The 18,706-nt window shown below is 43.3% G+C and overlaps 1 protein-coding gene across 1 annotated transcript in view; it reads left to right on the forward strand.

Moving 5' to 3' along the window:
* reck (reversion-inducing-cysteine-rich protein with kazal motifs) overlaps nt 1–18,706 on the forward strand; it is a 53,685-nt gene that overhangs the window by 10,443 nt on the left and 24,536 nt on the right. The window contains exons 2-6 of the mRNA XM_078281309.1: nt 3,366–3,424; nt 11,980–12,054; nt 16,304–16,340; nt 17,861–17,946; nt 18,041–18,088. Of these exons, the coding sequence (XP_078137435.1) occupies nt 3,366–3,424; nt 11,980–12,054; nt 16,304–16,340; nt 17,861–17,946; nt 18,041–18,088 (305 nt within the window). The remainder of the gene's footprint in view (nt 1–3,365; nt 3,425–11,979; nt 12,055–16,303; nt 16,341–17,860; nt 17,947–18,040; nt 18,089–18,706) is intronic.

Genomic DNA, 18,706 nt, shown 5'->3' on the forward strand with positions numbered 1-18,706 from the left:
CAAGCTCGGGCTCGGGCAGAGAATCTAAACTCTACTTTGATGGTTATTGCCATCACAAGATGTTTTTCTCTCTTTTTCGGTCAGGTGGGGAGTGGTTTGGATGGGAAGTTGTTTTTCTAAGCGTGTTCTCACACACATGGCACAGATAACTGACTGAGGTTTGACCATCACGTGCTGAAACAAAATACTGTTAATGTGATTGGCAGGTGGGACTTTGAACACAGTTGACCCCCTAATGTTTGAGTAACTCCCCCCCGTCATTGGACCCCATGAGATCTCAGAGCTCATGCTGACACATCCCTTATCTCTGGGAATACTTGTTTTGAGTCAGATAAAGGTCTCCATCATGTAAATGTTCCTTACAGACATTCCCGTGTGATGTTTGTCACCTGAGGCCCGGCGTGAGAGAGTCGCAAACTAATGACATGAAGGAAGAAGAGTTTTCAGTCAAGTTACCATCCAAATGTTTGAATAGAATTTGCAGAAAATGTATGTTTCCATCCACAGGTTTGGTACTTATTCTCTCGGTTGCCATTAAACTATGTTGGAAATATGACGTATTTATTTACATTTCATGTATTAACAGAGAAATGTCACACAGATCTGATGTTCTCACATATCTGCAACATCTTTTCCACCTCAGGCACAAGTGAAAAACATTTGCAATATTTGGATCTTTTGTTCTGGCATCAACAATGTAATTTAGTGTGTAATTAATGAAGGATGAAGGACTGTCAGGGCTGATCTAAACTACCTGTAGCATGGACAAGGGATACACTAAACACAATCAATCCAAACTTTCATTGTCCATTATTTCTATCAGTTATGATCACACTTTATTCTGGGATCCAGGAACATCCAGGAACATTGTTTATCCCCATTATCCAAACCACTTTATATGGAGGCCAATTGCCTTTATTTCCTTTCCAAATAAGTTTGACCTGGGGCTTGATGTATGTACGATCATACTGTACATACAACATGATCTCTATGATGATCCCGTCTGATCGCTTGGGTTTCTTCACCAAACAGAGATAGAAAAGCATGACACAAGTCTTTTAGGAAAAGTTCAAATTGTCTTTTTTAACTGATTTAGTCTTGCTTCCAAATGTAGACACGCACTGTCAACAGATTAATGTTCACATTGCAGTCACACATGTTTAAATAGAGACTAGCCACAGTGTTTAGTAAATGAAGCGCTGAATGAGGTTCAATGTTTAGCTGAGGGGTCGACTGCACTGTGCTTCATTCCAGAGACTGAGTGTAACAATGTAGCTGGGGAGGGGATGGGGGGGAGGGTGCTGACCAGGAATGGAGCCAGCTCTCATTAGCAGCCAGCCGGGGGCCTCGTACTGTACACCACCCCCCCAAACCCCCTGAAATTATTATGTCACCTGCCATTGTTTCTCTGTGTGTGTGTGTGTGTGTGTGTGTGTGTGTGTGTGTGAGGGAGGGGGTGGGAGTGAGAGTTCATTTAGGCCAGAAAGTGTGCCGACAAATGAACCAACTCAGCATACAGCAATAGGCTGAAGAAACCTTGATTGTCAGCCATGCTAGTGGCTCAGTGGCTGACCATATGAGTTAGGGTTAGGGGTTAGGGGTTAAGGATTAGGGGTTAGGGGTTAGGGATTAGGGGTTAGGGGTTAGGGATTAGGGGTTAGGGGTTAGGTCGGTCCAACACTTTGGTCCAGATTGAAATCCAACTGTTACATGGCTTGCCATGACATTTGGTATAGACTGCATAGTGCTGAGAGGATGAATCCTACTGATTTTAACTCTTGCTGACACGCTTGCTCTTTACTGAAATATCTCAGCAGCACTTTCAGTTACAGTTATCAGTGTTGGGGGCCTTCCTCCTGATTGACAAAATGTGTGTCTAGTAACTGAGTCATACCTTCAATGCTCCAATCAGCACGTGATGCTTGAGAGAGGCCCACTCGTGCCTTCTGGTTCCCGGAGGAACTGCTTTTGCCAGTGTCTTCAGCTTAGCAACATTTCTCTCCTCACGTTCTCTCATGGCTTTGCTCCCTGGAGTTTGCCAAGAGTTCCTCCATGTCCACGTTCTTATCCACGTTCTCGTCCTCTCCTCCCACTGTTGTATTCACTGGTAGAGGCAGAGTCAGAGTTGCAAGAACAGTTCAGTTTACTCCAAGGTCCAAAACAAATCAGGATAACACTATTCGCATTTCATTAAACATCTTAAACTGAACCTGGTGCACATGCAGAAACCTTGCAAAGAATCAAGCCTATCAACACACACTGCAACTCTTTACCAAACCTCAGCCAGCTGTGATCCGGAGAAGGTATTAACTCTGTTTCATTTCCAAAGAGAGCATTGTGAAGTTACGCAGCAGCGGAGAGGTGTTTTTCCACTGCTGGAGAGACACAACGTTAACTTTCTTTCTTTCCCCATGACTTCTTTGAGTAACTTCTGTTTTATTAAAAAGCAGTGATGTGGGTCAGTTAAGATTTTGTCATTCTTGTATGAACAGACGACCGTAACAAATGAATGCAGGTAAAATATGCAAGTGGCTGGTAGATTAGCTTCACTCATAAGCCAAAAAAACCCAAATGTAATCTATGAAGTGGCTGGTAACATGTGAACATTCTCTAGCCATTTGGCCTGTGGACAAAAAAAGTTAATGTTTGCACCTTGAATGCGAGGTAACTTTATTAATGCACTATTAATGCTTTCTGTGCCCCCCCGCCAGCAGTGACCTCTGTCAGCTTCACTGCCGGCTGTGTTTCATTGTGCAGTGAATGGTTTGGCCCACTTGAGTAAGAGCCTGAAACTACCCCCCCACCCCACACACACACACACACACACACACACACACACACACACTCATTTGCCCCCCTTTTTCTGAATCATGACCCTGAGAGCCGGAGGATTCCACCCGACTAACCACGTCCTGACTCATGTTTGTAATTTGGGGTGACCTATCCTTTTTAAGCCTCGGATGAAAAAAAGACAGGAGCAGAGACAGAGCTGCCTGCAGCACTCAGCTCATAGAGTGTTACAGAGTCATGTGACGTCCACATACAGGGAGACTGAGCCAGCCCTTTCCTGGAACATGAACCTGAACCGGGCCGTGTTTCATCTGCGTGTTTATTACGTCTGTCCAGCTATGAGACAAGTACAGATAATTTATGTGGCTGATATAAAATGTTGTCTTGCAAGTCAGTGTGTCGGAGGATGATTATATCTTCACCGAATCCTCCCACAGCTAGACACAGTCGATGTCTGAAGGATCACTGACTGTGAGCCTTTTCCCCTGGTGTTCATCCTGTGATAATGCTGTGAACTGTAAACTAATGCCCGAACAGCAGCATCACAACTGACTCCTCTGTGCATCTGTCTGCAGATCCCTCCTGCTGCCAACATGCTGTCGAGTTGTCGCCTTGCAAAGAAGCTTGTGACCAGGTATAAAGACACACACACACACACACACACACACACACACACACACACAAGCCCACTCCTCAGCCCATTATAGGTGGCCCATGAATAGAGGTTTTTGAAGGGGAGTGGTGCAACGTTTTTTTTTTGTCTTTTGGTTCTTTCAAGTGCAGAAAAAAAGTCTCACTCTGTTTCAATTGGGAGCAGGTGATGCCATTCCAACCCCCCCCTTCTGTCTTCTGAAGCCTCCATGTCCTTCTTTATGGTCGTAAAATAAGCTTTTCTCTGCAGAGAGTTCAAACCTTCCTCCTGCTTTTGAAGTGAGGACAGAACTTACTGTGCTCTTATTGGCTGACATCACCACTTTGCTAGCCAAAGAAAGAAAGAAAACAGATAAAATGATTAGATGAAAGAGGAAGATGGAGAAAAAGCAGTGTAGAAAGGGATGAGACGTCTCAAAAAAAAAAAGAAACGGTGGGGAGAGAAAGAGAGTGATATCATCCCACTTTACTTCTTAACTTTTTTATTTGTTGCTCTGTGGCTATGTTACTTGTATACACTTATTAAATAGCTCTTTTCTTACTCTATTTCTTACCTTGAATTTGACTGTGAGTAACCCGGCCACAAGTATTGGTATTGCTTATGTGATATGAGTATTCAGGGTCAGAGGGTTTGCTATATCAGTGTAATATCGGGATGGTCCAACTGACCTACACCATCAGTTTCAGCCTCAAATATGCCTTCAGTCAGAACTTCCAGAGACACATCTCAGGTTTAGACTGATGCTTATTTAATCTTCCTTTTCCAAACCTGGCGCCTACATTACCCACAATGCAACGACGGACAGTAGAGTCAGAGATTGAGGTGTGTCCTGCTAGCAGCAGCTGATGTCTCCTGCAGCAGAGGTGTGCTCAGATCACGTCTTTCTAACTCCACTCCTCCACAGATTTTGACTTTTCAGACGTGTAGTCTTCAACCGACGCTGACTCAAGTGACATCACTGGAGGACATTTATCAGACACAGTCACACCGCTCCCTCTGGACACACTAAAGGCTTTTTCACACAAGTATGCTTTGAAATGAACTGGGTCTCCCTTTCACCTCTTCTGTCCTCCCACTGCCTCCAGTCTCACCAACAACTCTGACCTCTGCGTGCTTTTTGCAAATCTACTCTAAATCAAAGGGATTGTTTGTCTGTCTGTCTGTCTGTCTGTCTGTCTGTCTGTTAGGGTTGGGCGATATGGCTTATACATAATATCTCAATATTTTAGGCTATGCCGTGATGTACACCTCGATATCTTCATATTTTCTCTAGAATAACATCAGTTTGATTTAACCTACTGATGCGCGAGATGATTCTAGCGAACTCATCTGAATTCAGAGGGAACGCAGCTCATACATGACAAATTAGGAGGCTTTCATTTTGAAATTCCACATCAGAATGTCCTGATATAATCTGAGTGACACGCTGAGCTGCTCTGCTGTCATTCTGATTCTCATTGGTCTTTATTCTTTATTACTTAGTTTAATTAATTAGTCACACAATTGAAATTCAACTTCTCTCTGAAATACAGTTCGCAGGCAGTAGTTTTTCATTTTAAAGTATTACTATTTTATTCATTTAGTTTTATTTATGTATTTATTATTGACAGACTCTCTCTATATATATTCTTTATTAAACAGGTAAAAGACTGACTGACTGACTGACTGACTGACTGACTGACTTATTGAATGAACGTGAAATCTCACTTTTATTTTGAAGTCAGTCCTGACTGCAGGAGCAGTGGCAGAAATGAGAGAGAAAACCAGATGGGGCTAGTATGATGCTTGGCTGAATGCAGCACAGTTTAATAATAAGCCTAAACCTCGTCAGAGGAAATGTTACAGGCGTCAAGCTGCACATTTACCAGCATGTATAGCACACATTAGCTTATCTCATGAACTTTGTTTCGATCCACATACTGGACCTGTTAACTGTTAAAAGCAGAGATCTTCAACAGGGGGTCCGCGACCCTTAGGGGGTCCTCAGAGTCAATGCAGGGCAGTCTCCAAATTATTGTTAAAATTTGTTAAGAAAACTAAAATTACGAAAATTAAAAAGTCCTAACATGAATCATAAAACATATTATTAGCAAATATAAATCCCTACTGCTTACAGGCCTATAGGTAAGGTAGTCACTAAAGTAGCCATCCACAGAGACAGTTCATCCTGAGGAATTTAACATTAAAACAGAATTTATAAAATCATGCCAACACTTATTAGGCTATTTTAAAGGTCCCATGGCATGAAAATGTCACTTTTAAGAGGTTTTTTAACATTAATATGAGTTCCCCCAGCCTGCCTATGGTCCCCCAGGGGCTAGAAATGGTGATAGGTGTAAACCAAGCCCTGGGTATCCTGCTCTGCCTTTGAGAAAATGAAAGCTCAGATGGGCCGATCTGGAATCTTCCCTATATGTCGTCATAAGGGGAAAGCTTACCTCCCCTTTCTCTGCTTTGCCCGCCCAGAGAATTTGGCCCACCCATGAGAAAGAGAGAGAAATCATGGCTTTCAAATGAGCAAAGTGACAGTTGGTCAAGGCCACACCCCCACTCTCCACCTTGCCCCCCTCTCTCCTCCTCAATAGCTACAGACACAGAAATGGCACATACTCAGGAAAGCTCATTGTGGGACTGGCTCTAGTGGCTGTAATTCTGCACCAAGGCTGAATTTCGGGAAAGAGACTTCAGATACAGTATTAGGGGACCACTGAGGCCTATATAAAAGACACTTCAGATACAGTATTAGGGGACCACTGAGGCCTATATAAAAGAGACTTCAGATAGAGTATTAGGGGACCACTGAGGTCTATATAAAAGAGACTTCAGATACAGTATTAGGGGACCACTGAGGTCTATATAAAAGAGACTTCAGATACAGTATCAGGGGACCACCGAGGCCTATATAAAAGAGACTTCAGATACAGTATCAGGGGACCACCGAGGCCTATATAAAAGAGACTTCAGATACAGTATTAGGGGACCACTGAGGCCTATATAAAAGAGACTTCAGATACAGTATCAGGGGACCACTGAGGCCTATATAAAAGAGACTTCAGATACAGTATCAGGGGACCACTGAGGCCTATATAAAAGAGACTTCAGATACAGTATCAGGGGACCACTGAGGCCTATATAAAAGAGACTTCAGATACAGTATTAGGGGACCACTGAGGCCTATATAAAAGCATCCAAAAAGCAGCATGTCATAGGACCTTTAACAGCTTAGTATTACATGCACAAAAAGGGTATGTATAAAGGCTTTAGGCCGTCCTACACGTTATTGTAGGCCCAGTTTAATATGAAACTTCATATTAACACCCTTGTGAAGACTTCAGTAGTCCATCGGGGACAGGTCACCGTTGCAGCAGCAAAACTGACAATAAACAGAAATAGAGCAGATTTAGAATGCTAAACAAAGCACATTCAGCCATTCCAGTGCACAAACAAGAGGACATTAGGCACAAAAAAGAACAGAGTTGGAGAAAGTACAAAAATATTGTACTCAAGTAAAAGTACCAATACTTTGATGAAATATTACTCAAGAACAAGTAAAAATACCTATCTGAAAAAATACTCAAGTAAAAGTAGTTCATTTAAAATGTACTTTAAGTAAAAGTTACTTAGTTACATTAAAATAAAAACTGTAAAACGGGGCGGGGGGGGGGATCTCTCCTAAGTAGTGAAAATAAGACAAGGGGTCATAAATCCAAAACTATTTTGTTTTTAATTAAAGAAAAATAATGGGTTAGACCCTAATGTTCACAGCCCAGACTAGCAGCTAGCTTCTACACACCTAAGTAGCGAGATGTATGAGATGTGTGTGTGTATATATATTCATTTTCCAAAGGCGCCACATGAGAAACAGGGACTGTTGTGGAGGGCTGGACCAATACTGAACTGAACTGAACTGAATAGGCTAAACTCAATTCTGCTCAATATTAATTTTATGTCAGGCAGCAGGTTCTCTTTTTTCTCTGGGCAGAGTCCACCAAACACTCTTTAATAAAAATGGCTTACTGTTTTTGGCAATTTTGTGGGATATCACAAAGCTGGTCTTGACTTTTGCAGCGTAACTAGCAAAGCTTCAGATTAGAGTTGCAACGATGAATCGATTAATCGATTAGTTGTCAACTATTAAATTAATCGCCAACTATTTTGATAATCGATTAATCGTTTGAGTCATTTTTTTATAAAAAAAAAAAAAGATTTCTCTGATTCCAGCTTGTTAAATGTGAATATCTTCTAGTTTCTTCTCTCCTTTGTGACAGTAAACTGAATATCTTTGAGTTTTGGACAAAACGAGACATTTGAGGACGTCCTCTTAGGCTTTGGGAAACACTGATCCACATTTTTCACCATGTTTTGACATTTTTAACAACTAATCGATTAATCGAGAAAATAATCGACAGATGAATCGACTATGAAAATAATCGTTAGTTGCAGCCCTACTTCAGATGTCCTGACCGCTCTCCATCATTCAAGTTGTTGTATTTCTCTGCGTGTTTAGTATTGTAGTGGCGATTCAAATTATAATCCTTTAACACAGCGATCTGTTCTCCGCAAACTAAGCACACGGCTTTACCTTTGACTTCAGTAAATAAATACTTAGAAGTCCATGTTTGGTTAAAAACTCGGCACTCTGTATCGACCTCTCTTTCTTTCCCATGAGCTGACATTTTTGAGGGATAACAGCTCATTCACGTCTCCCGCTCAGTTTGCGGCTCGCTGACACATCGACCATGGATGTATTAAGAGAACACACTGCAGTTCTTCTTCTACTTCTTTTTTGACTTGCAACCAGAGAAGAAGAAGCTGCATACGTTCGCACAAAAAAAAAGAATGCCCAGGTCTAGTGTACTGATTCTGGGCGCGATTTCTTTGCTCAGTAACGGATAGGATTTGTAATGTAGCGAAATACAATCCGTCACTCAAAACATAATCAAGTACATTTTAAAATACAGATTTTAAAAACTACTTGAAAAATACAAAATACACAACAAAACTACTCAATACAGTAACGTGAGTAAATGTATTTCGTTACTTTCCACCTCTGGAAAATCACATAATCCTAACCCTAACCCTACCACCGGTAGTCAAAGCTGATGTTGTTTGTTTCTTTTGGAAAAGGGTTACGTGATAGGGGCCTGACCAATCAGGGAGGGACACGTCATGACTGATGAGACCCAATCAGGGAGCAGACGTGGGTGTGTGCGTCATCGTTTCCAAAGGTCTCCGTTGCTGCCTGTCCAGAATAGAACCCAACCTCTGAGTTCCCAAACTAGTAGAGTCAGCAGAGCTTTCAAACGTCTCCGTTTAGGGGTTTTAAACACCAGAGTAGTGAGGACGCCAGCTGTAAACCAAGCAGAAGTTATGTGGTTTAAAAGGAAAACGTATTAGTGTGGAAAAGGTTCAATGGCGCTGAATGGTGTTTTAAGCCCCCAATGTCTCCTTCCAGGCAGCACTGCGACCGTTGACTTCAAGGCACCTAACCTTAACCCTAACCCTAACCATAACCATTGCCTAATCCTAGTGCCTTCCAGGCAGCGTTGCCTGGAAGGCGACGTTGGGGGCTTAAAACACCGATAAACTGATGTCGCCTCAGCCGCTGCTGCAGCTTTCTGCTGACGGTGTTCAGCAGCCAAACTACAATAACTAACTTGCCTTCATTTTACTAACACACCCGTCCCTTTCACCCCACCCTTTCGTCTCTCCCTCCTCCCCCCCCTCGGCCTTCCCATGCCTCACAGTTGAGAAACCTCTGGGCTGCACCAAACAACACACAGTATTGTCGTTCACAGAGGGCAAAGCTCTGCCACTGCTCAAGAGTTGCCAATGGGTGATATTTGTTTATTGTTTAACTGATGGTTTTATTTTCCCACAAAGCATATAGACAACGAAAAAGACACATTCCTTCGAGGGGATACAAATCACGACACTGTAACTGCAGACCATCAAGCATCTTTGGTATTCTTTGCCTATCAATTTTCAAAGGCAGTGTTTGGAATCACTGTCATGTCTCATAGCTGTGGAAGGGAAGAGATCTCTGTGAGTGTGTGTTGTAAATCTCACCCACTTGGTTTCATGACTTCACACTTCAGCCAGAGACTGTTGGCAGTGGCTGCATTATCCCAGGCTGTGTGTGTGTGTGTGTGTGTGTGTGTGTGTGTGTGTGTGTGTGTGTGTGTGTGTGTGTGTGTGTGTGTGTGTGTGTGTGTGTGTGTGTGTGTGTTGGGACTGACACTTTCCCATGGCCTGGACACATTCCTCTGTGTAGGAAAATATTATGCTGAAGGTGCAACACGTCTCATGGATCAAAGTGAACGTGATGTACTACATGCATCACTTCCAATGACTCAATAATAGAGCTGCACTTTAAAAGGAGTAAAAAGAAGAGCTACAAACTGTGAACGACAACTCACATTAGCTTTCCTGCTAAAGTTTCCTTTTCTAGCTAACTTACAAACACGAGCACACGTCTTGTCCTCCACCTCAAGTTGTTGAGCGAGCTTCCAAACAAACGTTCACCGGTGAAAGTACACTGCTAATGTCAGTTATCAAGCTACCTAAGCTAGCCAATTAGCTGGTAGGCATATTAACTTACATGCAGATTAGAGTGGTGATCGGGCCACATTTTTTCTGTCGGAGCCCGGCCCACGTCCGACAGAGCACTAACCGAACCCGACCCAAGCCCGACAGGCATTAATATATTTCTGTCCCAGCCCGACCCGAGCCCGACACAATTAAAATGTCATTTTTTTTCTCTCATACTAATGACACATTACGTACGTTTGTTTGTGTGGAAAGCCCACTTTTATTAAGCAACTGTAGGAAGGCATTCAGAAATGTCAACAGATGAGCGCATCAGCGCACACGGGGCAACAAGCACACGTTAACGCAGGTAGCGCACACACACACACACAATGTTCAATGCCTTATCGCGCTGCTGTGACCGAGCCCGACCCGAACATCATTTCTAAATATCTGTCTGAACCCGGCCTGGCCCGTCCGGTCCCGTCGGGTCCCGTTGGGCTCGGGTCGGGTATCCATCCTCTAATGCAGATGTGACTTGGGTCTGTTCAGACGCTGGTGTGGTCCTGACAACACGCCGTCCGTCCGTGATTTGTCGTTACCTGTGGAGCTTTACCTGCCAGCTGCTGTCAGTCAAAGACACGCCTCTCCTGCACAGCTGCATTCATTTTTGTATCTCGATGTCCATGAAATGCCCTGTTCTTTTCCTCTGATCCTCCATTATAACATCGCTGCGGATGACAAATGATTAGCTACACTTTATCAAGACAGCTGTATCCTAGCAACATGTACACTGCTACGAAGGCAATAGCCGTAGTCGCATAGGGCATTCACATTGATAAGACCACCGTTAAGTCCATTCTAAAGACTCCTGGATTGTTGACAGTAACAGTCAGAGAACCCAGTCAGGGTGGGAGTCAGCTGTAGCAGTTTGGGATTTTCCCGAATCATCTAACATTGACAGAGGTTCTGAGAGTGAATTGATTGGACCCTTTAAACCTAGTCCCTAGTCATATCATATATTTATACTGGAACGTGGTCGGTTCCAGTCCAGTGCCGACCAGGAATAAAGCGTGGACCGGAGAGTTCTTCTCCTGGGCCCCTCCCTCCTAACTGCTCAGGGGGCACCTGGCCATAGGCAGCCCCATCTTCCCATCACTCCAACATCTCTCCAGCTGCATCACTGGTCTGCTGTGTGTGTAAAATAACAGTGAAAAAGTAGAATTAATTAAGTAATTCTTCTGAACAGCACAGGGTAATAATAGAGTCGGTGTTGCAGATCCCTGGGAACCAGATCAATCTGCGAGCTCGTGTTGTATTTGCTCTGGCAGACACGTCTGGTCCTCCTCCGCTTTGGACAGATTTCCAGCGCCCTGAGACGCTCCGGCCCAATCACAAGCGTTGATGTACTATGGGGTGTGTTTGAGACGATGAGCGTATAGAGGAGCGGCGTGGTGGCGTTTTTTTTTTTTTGTCCGAAAAACAACCAGGATGACTGCAGCTGATGAGGAACTTTGTGTTGAAGCCGCTATCGTGTCAGTATTAAAAACGAAGAGGAAGAATAGTCAAATAGTGTCAAACAGAAATGTATTTCATGGATTTTGTCCTTTTTCTTTTGGAATAAATTCATTTTGATATTTTCAAACCAGGTTTCACATTTATTTAGGTATAAAGTTAGCTTAGCCCAGTCTTTTTGCCTTATTTCATTTTATTTATTTCATTCTTTTATTTTCTTCTTTCTGGTAAATGATGTACACCACCTGCACAAGTCATGTTGCACTGTAACTACGGATGTACCTGTATTACTGTAGATACTGAAGAAACAGATCTGAAGTGTCTTTCTGTTCTAAGATTTATAAGGTTATTTGTGGACGCTGGAGTCGCCCTGACTCCAGGAGAATGCGCAGTGTATGATGTCGGTGCGATCAGCTGTTTTTTTGGGGGGTTTCTAGGAGGCACATGAATATAGAACATGTTATGTTAATCTGTGTTTTGCTCCTGTCTCACAGCTTGCCACGATAAAGAGTGAGTCTCGTCTGAAGCATCTCCTCCAGAGGTTACCCAGTTACTGTCCAGAGTTGATGGTGAGTCCCTCCCTCTATTACATCTACACTAGCTGTAGTTATTCTTTTCACCTGCTTGGGGTTCAAAGGGATGCAGTGATTGATCTTAAAGCTGCTTACACACCAACCAGACGGCCAACCGTCGGCAGAAAAGGCAGTTGGACCTATCAGTCCCCCCGAGTTGGTCAAAAAAATGCCTCAGAACACACCGAAGAGACGAGATGTAATACGTCTCCATAACAGCAGGCGGCGCTAATCTGTATTGTCGCCCAAAAATGAAAACGGGCAGCTGATAGGACGAACTCGTCACGTGGGTCTTATTTCTCCGGAAATTCAAAGACAGACTGTCATGGCGGCTTGTTCAGAATACGATCTCATATTGTACTAAAATAGTTCACGGAAACGTGTTTCTGAAAACATTTGAAGCGAGAAATAGGCCGTGCAGTTGCTGAATCTGTCTTCATTTCAGATCAACAAAGGTCAGTTTCAAAGATTTTCGTCAGATTTTGAGAGACTTTAGTCACGCTCATTCCGCTCCCCGTTTCCGGGTTAGCACTCTACCAATCAGATGGGTCATTTGAGCCTGACTGCCGGCAGTGCCCGCCCCGCCGATTATACATGTCAAATCGGCCAAAATGAAGGCCGGCGGCCCCTCGGACGGACGACAGCACGGAACACACCGAACAGACTCGAGTCACTGACCTCGCCAGACTGTCCAATGGCCGATTATCGGCTCTGTGTGTCCACACCTTAAAAGTCAAAATGAAATCATGTTGAACCTTTGGCTTGTTGAAATCACTCTTAGATATGCTGAATAATGACTGAATGAATGAAGGGCTTAACTCTGTGCTACTGCTGCTTGGACAACACAAGTCATAAGATGTCAGTATATGAAATGGTGATTTTTCACTTTCACATTTATGTGATTATTTAGTTCATTTAAATCATCATGAAAATGTTACAGCCCTACTTTACTGCAAGGAACGTCTTTGAAATCTAATCTTTGCATTCAACCAAACGAAATATGTAACAAGGCGTTTCCAGGTTATTACAAGTTATTATTTATGTATACACAACAACAGCCCTGAACTTGTAAACCTCTGTAAGCTGTATTCACTTGGAAACATCACACTCATGTTGGCTTTCAGCAGCCAACCAAGCTGAGCAGTACCATTACAGGAGTGCTGCTCAGTGATTATTCATGGCAACTCAGCCACAGTTAGAGGTTCATGGAAGTGTGACAGTTCCAGAGCTTTTAGCTGTGTCACATAGTCTTCATCAGATCAACACGGACAGGAAGTCCTACAGGTGTGCAGACCAGTGAAGAGTTTAAACATAACACAGCTGACACGGTGAGGTCCGTTTGTTACGGTTGAAAGCTCTGGGACACGATGGTAAATGGATCCTTGAGTTGAGCTTGTTTTGTCTAACTGCTGTTTCCAGTAACGTATGGTATGGTTAAACCTCTCCAAAGCAGAGTGCAGCTGCTAACAGATATCTGCCAACAGACCTAATTGCAAATGTTAGCCCAGAAGCCAGCTGATCGCTAACATTATTAATATGCTAACCTTAGTGTAACATGTTTCCTTCTGCAGTCCAGGTTGGATTGTTGCATTAGTAATGAAAGGCTCAGTCAGTAATTGTGCACAGGAGGAAAAGACTGGAGTCCTTTAATTCACTGGAGGAAGTATGTTCTCCAGTGATGCATGTTGTGAAAATCCAAACTGAAACGACACAAATCCAAACTGTTGGGAGTCATTTATGTAATCTTGTGATGTCGTGTTGGGTTACTTATATTAGAATCAACTCTCTCATTAGACTTCAGCAGGAAGTGGGTTGGTGGTTGCGGTTACCAGAATACTGGAGCACCTGGCTGAACCACACACACACACACACACACACACACACACACACACACAGAGTTAAATGAACGTGTGTCCAACATGTGTGTTGTTATTCAGCTGAACTGATGCAGAAACACTGTAGACTGTTTACAGTGCATACACGATGCACATGTATGCGTGCGTGGTTGCAGTCAATGGTCTAACTGAATTGGGAACGAAATGCTATTCATAAACATGTAACTGATTGCATTTAGCTTTTAGTGCTGTCAAAATGTTGGTTTTGTTACCCTACTTTGGGCCAGATTTCACCAATGAAGGGTTCTCAACCAAAACCTGGTCATGTTCCAGCAGGAAGTGATCCCAAGACCTTAACGTCAGCAACAACAGACGTTACTGCAGTGTTTGCATTTACATACACTGCTACAAGTAGCTACATGCTAACGCTAGGGAAAGCTGTGGGTGTGGTCTCTGTTTGACCAGTAAACAGAGTCAGAGTGCTAATGAAGGCTGCAGAGCTGCGCTGTGTTCATGGTGATCATCTTTCACCATGGTATACAGTCAAACTGCTATACCGGCACATCTTTAATGACAGGTTCATCCAGCCATAATAGTAATTTCATTCCATACGTCTGTTTAAAGCTACAGTGCGTAGTTTCTGTCGCCCCCCCCCCATGAGGAATTCTAAGTAATGACAACAACACTGTCGGCACGTCCACATGATACAAGCCCTCCGTGATCACGCACCCCTCCCCCTCCCTTTGATCAGACACGTGCACAAAAAGGCCCTGGCTCTCAGGGTCGACCAAAGGGATTTCTGCATTGGCTCATCTAAACTGCAACATTATTCTTCCTGTCCTCATGTTCTTCTATCATTGGCCCCTGCTTGATCACAAATCACGTTTATGCTTCATGTAATGACGCTGATACTCCTTGCTCTGCATCACAAACGATGCTGACGCCAGTTGATAGGAACCTATGTTCCCCGGCCAAGAGACACGGTGGGAATGTTAACAGTAACTTTAAAACTTTTCTGTAAAAACATAAGAGCATGAAAGGGACTTCTCTTCTCTTCTATTTCCATGTGTCTCTGTGCTGCTGGCCCTCTCTGTGTCTCTCTATTCCCTCAGGCGGAGGAGACAGACGAGCTCGTTTGTGATGATTAATTTCCACAACATTTCACCACAAACCCAACATAGGATTCATTTTCAACAGATCCAGGGAATGTAATGTTTGTTCTTTGTGAAATTAGAGAAACCAACTTCTTACATTCATCAACTGCTGAACAGGCGCCCTGAGCGGTTGGGGAGGTTCGGTGCCTTGGCAGTGCCCAGGAGGTGAACTGGCATTAGGGTTGCACGATATTGACAAAATGTGATATTGCGATATCGATTATGAATAATGCGATATCGATATTAATTTCAATATTTTTAAACGTGTAAAATTACAAAAGTTACTAGCTACTAGACAAGTTTTCTTGTTTTCCACGTAGTGGACCGGTGCAAGTGGCACGGTAACTGGCCAATGAAACATGATCATTATAGCGTTTCAAGCGGGCTCTAAATCAAACACAACTAAGCCACACAGCCAACGGACAGGACGTGCCGCTACACAATATAAACCAAATATTGCATACTTATCGACACTTTCGATATAATATTGCGCCGAAATATCTTGCACCCCTAGATATAACATTGCGCAACGCAGTAAAGATACTGAATCAATATATCTTGCACCCCTAACTGGGATCTCTCCAGCTACCAGTCCACACTCCATACGAGGACTTAAACCAGCAACTCCTGGGTTTCCAACCCAACTCCCTACAGACTGAGCTACTGCCACCTCAGTTGGTCAGTATATCTTTTCAAAAGAAACCCCTAACCTGAAAGTATGTACTAGAGAGTGACACGGTAGTGGATTTCCACTCCTGTCCTAGCCCAATCCCGGAAGAATGACTCCCGTCCCATCCCATTCCCGTGTTGAGTTTTTTAGGGTGGGTAGAACTGCATATTTATTTATAAAAACTCAGCTCAATTGTTACTATGGTTCCCGTCCCGCCTGTTCCCGTATGAGAGTGAAGACAGCGGAGAGGCCTTTAAGACATCTGTGGCTCCATAGAAAACTAAAAAATAAGAGGTCATTTTGTTTCTACATGTTTGAGACATTGTGGTCTTAATGGTTCATTTCACTTCTATGTGTCTTTGTTGGGATTTAAAATGGTACTGTTTCTCAGAGCATGGCTGCCACTCTGTCCCACCTCAGTTCCAAACAGGCGATTGACAGATATGGAACTTGTGGTCCGAGTTCCTGCCCAGATGGTTAGCGGTGAACTCCAAAGTCCCTTCATGGAACTCTGGGTGAAGCAAAATCTTAGTGTTGACATGTTTTACTAAACTGACATGAACCTGTTCTTCTCCTTTGTCTTCCAGAATGAACTTTGGATGTGCATCAACTCCACACTTCCAGGTAATACTAAACCCTGTATGTGTAGCATTTTACCATTTCTCACATTGGCATCTCCTGGTTTTAGTATCAATATTTGTACACGATCAATGCGTCAAATGTGTCCCGTGAAAGGTGTTCCATGTAAGGATGAACCCACAGAGAATTCCCACCGACTGCAATTCCCCTCAGCTCTGTTCTGATCTGCTATTTTCAGATAAAGCCACTGTGCAGCAGACAGACCCAGTCAGAGACTAGCTGGTGAACATAGCGGAGCATTTAGCAGCTAAAGAGACAGAGATTTCCCTCGGGAGTTGGTGGAGACCTAAAACAGAGCTAAAAGAGAGAGAATATTGAGTGCAAGTTAAGGCTTATGTTGCTGCATGTCTGTTGGATGTGTGAGTACTATTTGCTGACATGTTAGCCATATCAGCTTTATAAGACACGACAGTCACGTGTCTGGATGCACTCCTGACTGAGTGCTCATGGATCTATTTTCTTATTAATCAAAAGGAGACGCCTTGCATGTAGAAAAGACATGAAACATAGCATTTAAGCGGCGCTGTATCTACTCTGTGTATCTGGTTTCTTGAGAAGAACTGGCAGCAGTGAAGCTGTAACAGCTGGGAGGAGAGCTGGCACAGACCAGAGCACAAAACGTGCGACGGATCAAAGGAGTAACTCCTGCTGGCTGTGCTTGGAACAAATCTACCTGTCAAAAGCCTAATAGCCTCCAGATGGAGGCTTTCGTTATTCTTACCTTTTTCAGCCACTGAACACTAGCGTCCACATAGGCCTCAGGACCTTCCCTCAATCCTCGATTCTCTGATCTTCACTGCATTCCAGCTGCTTTTAGCTATTTAAAAGCCTCCACGTGCCAACTTCAATCAGTGATCTTTATTTTCCAGAATACCTTTCCTCAACTCCTGCAAAGGTCTGTCGGACTTGTTGGAACTCAACATTAACACAATGAATAGTGATATGGGTGTAACAGTGCACAAAATCCACCGCTCGGTATCTGTTTGGTACAACAAAAGAGAGACGGAAGAGAACATTTTGACAACTGCTCTGAATGTTATCAGCTGATTGAAACCGTTGTCACCACTACCATAGAGCTTTGGAAATGGCATGAAAACAGCTCATCTTGGAGCAGGAATGTAGGCAGTGCCCGGGCGAAGCATTAGCGGAAAGAGAAAGATGGCCAAGGTTGTCCGAGTGCATGCTTAGCTGTGATTGGTTAGTGACGTAAAGGGGGGCTGAAGATCAGTCAATGGCAGCAAAAGCAGGAACGACTCCAATCACCACAGAAACTGTTTGAATTCAAATCTGCCAAGTCATATTTAAATACCCTGGTAACAGACTGACGAAAAAAAAGTACCATGTAAAAAGAAGTTTCACCATGAACAACATGTACAAAGCAGTGGACAATACATACTATATCTAGCTATTATTAATGGCCAGAATTGTGTGATAAATCAACCAGCCTCCACAAACTGTTCACATAACACATGATTGATGGTGTGTGCTGTTTGATTTGTGTCCAGGAGTATCCAGGAAGTCCGATGGCTGGGTGGGGCTGGGCTGCTGTGAGCTGGCTATCTCATCCGAGTGTCGCAGGGAATGCAGACAGGTGAGATAACGGGAATACCTCTCCTTTGGCTCAGACCTTCAGGTCCTAAAGTTTTCTCTTCTGGTTTCATGATTTCATTTCCTCTCCCTTAAAGGCATCATCTAAGAATGACATATCAAAAGTCTGCAAAAAAGTCACAGAGGTAAGTCCCATCACATGACTTCAGCTGCAGCTTCTTGTGATAATGATTACAAGAGCAGAATCCTGTTTTAACTCAAGTTCTCTCATTCTGACATGATCTAATAGGAATGAAATAAAAAGATAGATTGCTACCGCTATTCCTAATACCTGTACCTCTACTACGCATTGCACTTGTAGTACTACTGCTGTGAAACACAATACCATATGTTGCACACGTGAATAAGGACTCAGTGTGACTTAGTATTTTCTTCCTTTACTGCAAAATACACAGACATTGCGTACATTGTTACCACATTTCTGTCCAGCGTTTGCTCTTAGCACTACCATACAATGTACTTGCTTTGACTCTGTTTACTCCTGACAGTTAAACAAACTTTTTTCCAACTAATGCAAAACAAATACATATTACTCAAACTATTACTGTGGCTCTCTGTTTCATCATGACTGCATTCACAGTTGGGCAAAAGCATTACAAACACAGACATAAAATATAGCAACGCTGGGTCCCAGCAAAAGTTAGCTTAGCTGCTACATTTACATGGCTAACAACGAAAGTTACGTGTCACTTAAACAAACACAGTCGGAATATATACGGCCAACTTTCCCACCATCACTGCAA

The sequence above is a fragment of the Sander vitreus genome, chromosome 22 (genome assembly GCF_031162955.1).
Source record: "Sander vitreus isolate 19-12246 chromosome 22, sanVit1, whole genome shotgun sequence".
NCBI lineage: Eukaryota > Metazoa > Chordata > Actinopteri > Perciformes > Percidae > Sander > Sander vitreus.